The 6912-nt window shown below is 37.3% G+C and overlaps 1 protein-coding gene across 1 annotated transcript; it reads left to right on the top strand.

Annotated features, from left to right (window-relative positions):
- Positions 1-872: 872 nt before the first annotated feature.
- On the top strand, positions 873-2583 carry LOC118332830 (zinc metalloproteinase nas-4-like; the record flags this gene model as incomplete). The annotated part of the gene is given in 4 exon segments (XM_035668259.1): positions 873-1045; positions 1303-1384; positions 1461-1582; positions 2266-2583. Coding segments are annotated over 4 exon segments (598 nt in total), but the record flags the coding sequence as incomplete, so codon positions are not given.
- Between the last annotated feature and the right edge of the window lie 4329 nt (positions 2584-6912).

Below are 6912 nucleotides of genomic sequence, written 5' to 3'. Positions count from 1 at the left end.
TGATAAACATTTTATAACCAATATATATAAAATTAAAACCAAACTACCTGCTCTCCAACGTCACACAGGGATCGCCACCCATCATGAAATAGTTGTCCATAAATTAGTGTCATCACCAAGGATAGCTTAGAGAAGTCCCATCCTGCTTTGGGGCTGGTTTGTGTTCATCCATGTTCTGTGGCTTTTCTGAAATCAGGCTCTGGAAATCTGATGAGCAGTGGCAAGAATATTGCTGATGTCAAAACCTTCCAATTCGTCTTAAACCCCCACTCCTAGCATATTTAAACATGTAAGGGGAAGGACGCATAATATATATATAGCTAACGTATGGTAACGCCAGGTAGATTGACCACCACTCAGGTACATGGAGACAATCTAAAGCCGGTAGTCCTTTCAACTGGATCCTTATTTTCTCCTCTATCATGGTTTTTGTGCACGTGAAAATATTATACTTTTTACTCCATTACATTTATTTGTGGTTCCCAACTTGGAGGTCCTGAACCCCACTAAAGCTTCACAAAGGGTCGCACAGCCTTCTTGATTTTAAGGGTGTGTTGTGCTTAGTTGTACATCCGGTAAAGGTATCTCGAAAACTGGAGCACTTCAGGGGTCCTTTCCTCGGGCCTGTAACACCTGTGTTTACCCAACTACTTCATGTCAACATGGCTGCTGTGAAAAAGGTCTTGTTAGCAATACTGGCAGCATTTTCAGTGCCAATGGATTAAATTTAAAAATAAAACTTGATGGTGGTATATTTCATGTTAGTTTGTAAAATGAACTTGATCCATTATTAAAGTATTTTTAGATTATTTTCAGCTCTAAATGTCTCAAATGTTCAGTAAAGTCTTAAATGTGCATCTGTCATATTCCAGCTGTGCGTCTTATGTGGGCTTAATCAGCGGCGAGCAACCCATATTTGTTGCGCCCCAGTGCATCGTGGGTAACATCGCCCACGAGATTCTTCACGCTCTGGGTTTCTACCATGAACACACGAGGATGGACCGCGACCAGTACGTCACAGTCCTCCCCCAGAATATTATGACGGGTAAATGTTTGAAATTAAAAATTTAATTTTAACCCTTTAAGACTGATCGTCAGTTATATTATTTCCTTTATTTAAAAAAAGTATTTTCAAATACTAATTAAATATTTTGAGAGGTTCTCATTATGACATTAAACATTGGCAGAAATTGGCTTCCGTACCTCTCAAAAAGGGGGAAAAAGGATCTAAAATACAGAGAAATAATCAATTAAGATTAAATGTTTCCTCTCGGAGTGAAATTAATAGACTTGTGTTTTCAGGGATGGAGAGAAACTTCAAAATGCAATATGGCCAAACCTTTGACCTTCATTATGACATTGGCTCTATAATGCACTACGGAAGGTAAAGTGTGAAAAACACAAGGATGGAGTCTTATTTCTTCTCTCTCTGTAAATGTTATGTTTATTCCTGTTTTCAGTGGGTTTTTTTCAGCCAACGGTCTTCCCACCATTTTATCCAAGAGTGACATGAAGGACATGGGACAGAGAAAAAAAATGACCGCGACGGACATTGAGAAAGTTCGACGTCTCTACAACTGTGGTATGTCCACTCTGACAGTCTGTACGGGAAAGTACTAATTTGATTATACTCCATATTAAATGAATTACATACTAGTTATCTGTGTAATGTTGCAGTCTGATAAACAATAGTTGAAAATGAGTTCCACTTCAACCAACTAGAGCAGTAAAATCCTGCTTTTATTTGGATGAGTCAAAATAATCTTATATTGTTATATCGTGAAGTGCATTTATACTTAAACTTTTATTTTGAAAAGACAACCACGTTCTGAATATGTTTAAAAGATCTAGTTGGCAAAACGCTAGCTAACAAGCTAGCTAATCTATATTACATCTACATGGCTAACATTTTGCTAACATTAGCTTAAGATGTGACTGTGTTGCTTTTATCTTTTAGTGACAGTCAAATCTCAAGTTAGCTTATGTTAGCAAAACAGTAGCTATCTACATTAATCGTTAGCTCGCTAGTAGTAAACTTATATTAACAGAAGCTAATTAGCTAGTGGTTTGCTAACATTATCCAACTTAAAATGTGATTACAATTCTCTTTTTACCATCTACAAAAATGTGGCTGTCTTTTCAACACAAGCTAGCACATTAGCATATCTAAGCCAAACCAAAAAGGGGCGGGGCTTAGCCTCATCCTGGGTGTCTGAACCAACGTAGTGGACGGACAGACTCTCCCTCTTTATCTCTCGTTAACAGGTGGAACAAAAAAGGAGCTGAAGACTGAAATCAGTGGTGTCGAGGAGGAAGATGAAGTGCTAGACTTGATCCACAATGTGGTGTCTGAACTCAAGCCCATTATCGAAGGCTCTGTTTCTACCAACAAACCAGAGGAAGATCACAGACCTGCTACTGCCCCCCCACCTGCCTCACTGCAGCACCTGGATTCTGCCACTAGAGGGCAGAATAACACCAACTGAGAAAACTGATTATGAATAAAACTAGTATATTCACATAGTAACTGATGTTTACAGTGAACTAACATGCAGAAAATAAATATTAAAATCATATAACTGATCTCACATTGAATGTTTTGGGTTTATGGAGATTATTCAAATAATATGAAATAAATCTCACAGGACATAACATGAAAATTAACGCTGCTAGCAGCGATGAATGGGCCCTTGCACTCTGCAACTCGGGGTGTAACCCAACATCCTGAACTTCTCTGCATTGTATTCACCAATTTTGAAGTTGTTCTGATCAATTCACTAGGAGAAGTTTGTTCAAATAGAAGCCCTGAAATGCCGGAAATGGCATCACAGTTTGACATTTGATTCAACCTGGCCAACTTTGACGGCACGCCACAGACACACCCTTCAATGTACAGTCACAAATAGCACAACTTTTAATCAGCAAGATATTTTGACTGTACTGACCAATTTTGAAGTAGATCTGATAAATTCCCTAGGAGGAGGAGTTCAAATACAAGGCAAAAAATTCACTGAAAATGACCACGTTATTCAAAATGTCCTACTTCCTGGTGGGTTTGGGTTATGGGTCCAAGAGGCTTTTTTGCTTGTTCCATCATGATAAACATGCGTACCAATTTTCGTACATGTCGGTCGTACATGTCTAGGGGGCTGATTCTGGGGGGCGTGGCTAAGCCATTATGCAACGCTCATCTGCGAGATCAAGACAATACCTTAGCCTTTGCCACAACTGAATTTTGTGCAAAGTTTCATGAGTTTTCGGGCATGTTTAGCCCCCCAAAAAGTGTTCAAATGTTAACACAAAAGCTGATTTTCGCCACGTCGCCATGGCAACGTGGTTCTTCAAAAATTCTTAAGATTCATAAGATGTCATCGTCATCGTCCTAAGGAACTTCTGACAGAATTTCAGCTGGATCTGGTCAATCTGCTGGAAGATATACATAAAAGTATAAAAATGACATTTCCTTTCACCACTAGGTGCACACTCACTATTAGAAATAATTATCACTAGACGTGGCTTCAGGGGGCGAGTCGATTGAAATTCCACCCACCATGGCTGCACCGTTGTTTGACGGAATGTTGTAAATTAGCCAGCAACTTTTAAATATTAATGTCTTTAGATGGCCTGTGCTCCAAATCTAAAGTTTGATCCAAATAAATTCCCTAGGAGGAAGAAATGGCCGCTAAATCCAAAATGGCTGACTTCCTGTTGGGTTTGGGATATGGCGCCCACTGGATTTTTTGTTCGTCTGGATAAGATCTACGTGTACCATTTTTCATACTCATAGGTGAAATGTGCTGTTGGGGATGATCAATAGGGGGCGCTGTCGAACAATTTTTCCACGCATATGTCCAAGACCCACAGAATATCAAATTTTTAACCAGGCCTGACCACTTTGCCAAATAAAATTGACTCTTCGTATATGTTCGGGGGGGACTGCAAAAATGCAGTCGAAGTTCTGAAAAATAATAATAAACATAGCAAAAACAATAGGGACCTCCCAGCAGGCTCGGTCCCTAATTAATCATATTGTTAAAATAAACATGTGGGATGAGACTAAGCATAATGTGACTGACATTGTGATTTTCTTTTCAGAGTTCCCTCAGCTAACAAAGCCCTCCGTGGCTTCTGCTTACTTCTCTGCATGAAGCAGACAAATAATGACCAGGATACAGAATGGTGTTCATTCCAGTTCCAGGAGGAAGTAAACTCATCAAATGTCATGTTTTCAGCTCCCGTATGAAACTGTGACTGACTGCCTGCTGTGTTCAATAAAGTTGTTTTTAAGTAGAATTTCAATTTATGTGCTAAATATCTCCATGTCTACTTTCTAATTTGTTGTTTAAGTAAATGCTGTTAAACCTTTCTGTTCGGTGGATTGCAGCAATCATGGTGAATAAGTCTTCAAATTAAATGACTATTTTTTTCCTAATACAGTATATTAAATTTGCCATATTAAGTGTTTATATTGTGTTTTTGTTTTATGTTGTTTTTAAGTAATGGAGTCTTTAATAAATAGTTATTCCATGCTCATTGGTGTTCATTGTCAATAAATATCTGCTGAGATTTATTACTATTATTTTAAAAACGTGTAAGTAAATATTGGTTGTGTTCAATGTTTGTCTACTTTACAATTTAATTCTAGAGTTATTTAATGCTACAATTTAATTAAAAAAAAACAAAAAAAAAACTTAAAATGTCTCAAATCCAACAATCAGAATTGCAGGCTTTAACTGTCTTAAATATGTGTTATATTTTTGGAAATAATGTGAATTGATTATGCTGTAACAACTACAAATTGAAACTGACATGGAACCAATGCTGGTTTTCCTTCATATCCTTTGTACTTTTTTTTTTTTTTAATTAGTCCCTCACTGGGATTGCATAATTTGTGTGTCCAGTAAACGCTGACCACATACATATAATGGACCTGAGTCACTTAACATGAACCCTGTGAGGGTTAAGGTGACCCTAGAGGCTCAATAACTGCACCATTACTTAAGGCATAAGTAGTTTGGACGTACAGTCATAACTAAGGCAAGCGGCCAATCAGTGACCAATATAGTCCATCATGGTTGCTGTGTGCATAACCTTTCTGACTGGCATGAGCCACTTCATAGCACATCATAGCAAGCTAGATTACTACTGAAATATATCTATATATCTACTCAATGAATGTGTTGCAAAATGGCTGCCATTAATTTAAAATAATGATGCTGTGTGGCAGAAAAAAATGCAGTTTTACCATCAGTAAGTATAATTTCGTGACATTTTTATGATTTTCACTACCTTAGAGGCATGTGTAATTATTTAGGTTTTACCAAGAGTGAAGGTGTAACATATCTCTTTGGTGCAACCATGTTTATTGATAATGCATAAATCACAACTTAGTAATAATTTTCGTTATGTAGAGTCTGAACTTAAACATAGCTGCTGCAACAGGCTGTTAAACACAAGCTATATTCACAGAGCCTTCACTCTGAAAAAGTTTTTCTGTACTGTTATTATTAAGCATTGAATATAATATGCAATATACTTACTCAAGAAAAGGGCCCCCTAAAGAAAAAGGTTGGGATCCATTACATGTCTTTAAATTTAAACAATCATGAAATGAACACATATAGTCACACAGGTAAATGGAATTTACCTAAATACCTAAAGTTTATAGTTGCTTCTTTAGATATATCAATTCATTAATTGATTGCAATTAACATGGAAAAGTCTGTAATTACGCCAATGGTACACTCCAGACTGTCTCCACACGGCAGGTCAACAGAAGAAGTTAGCATCACACAGATTGAAACCTTGATGGTTTATTTGACATGTTCTTTAAGTTCAAGTTAAGTTAAGAGTCTCTCTTTTTACAGCGCATGACCCGGTTTCAACGCAATATTTGAAGGAAGCCTGGGAAAAAGACCTGGGCAGTACAGTCACTGATGAAAGCTGGGGACACCAACTTATTCAATTTAAAATACTTCATAGGCTGCACTACTCCTATACCAAACTACACTCTTTTTACCCCTCTGTCTCTCCAATCTGCCCAAAATGTAAATCTGCTGAGGGCACCCTGGGCCACCTCTTTTGGTCTTGCCCCAAGCTAAACAAGTTCTGGTCAGATATTTTTAAGTGCTTTTCTGAAGTATATAACTGTGATATTACACCAGATCCTTGCACTGCCATTTTAGGCGGGGCCGACAATACAATATGGCGTGGTTATTGCAAAAAGGAATATTTTAACTCTTTGGAAGAATGAAGATGTGCCTTCTTTTAAAACCTGGCTAGCAGAAATAACAAACTTGTTACATATGGAAAGGGTTCGATATAATGTTTCTCTCAGCTCTGCAACCTTTGACAAAATGTGGCAACCATTTCTGTTGTATTTATCCAGAATGGCCTAAAGTGTTTGCGTGTATGTTTATATGTTTGTACATATAGGTGTGTATATAGGCTACTGCATATGTGTACACGTACTATATGTATATGTATGTATCTCTTGATCAATGAAACATTCTAGACACCCATTCAGTGGCTGGTGCTGACAGTTTTGCTAATTGTATTGCTTTGTATCCTATAAGAGCATGTTTTTGTCTTGTTTTTTGTTCATTTGCTTGTTTTTTTTTGTTTTGTTTTTTTAAATTTCTTTATCCATGAGGGTGGGGCGGGGGGCTGTTGCTTCCTTTGTAGTTTGTATGTTTACAAAACTGAAAATGAATAAATAAAATATGGAGAAATGTATTTTTCAATGATATGACTATATTACTGATTTCCTAATTATGGTTAGAGAGTAAATTAATAATGTAGAACAAGACACTCCACAAGAAGTGGAGTTTTGGAGAGACGACTATACTATTTTTAGCTTGAAGCAGATTAGGTGAACATACGCTGTGCTGTATGTTTGCAATGTGGACTTAC

Source organism: Morone saxatilis, unplaced genomic scaffold (assembly GCF_004916995.1).
Source record: "Morone saxatilis isolate NCDOM2014 unplaced genomic scaffold, NCSU_SB_2.0 Contig21, whole genome shotgun sequence".
Taxonomy (NCBI): Eukaryota; Metazoa; Chordata; class Actinopteri; family Moronidae; genus Morone; species Morone saxatilis.
This window is presented reverse-complemented; position numbering and strand designations above follow the sequence as displayed.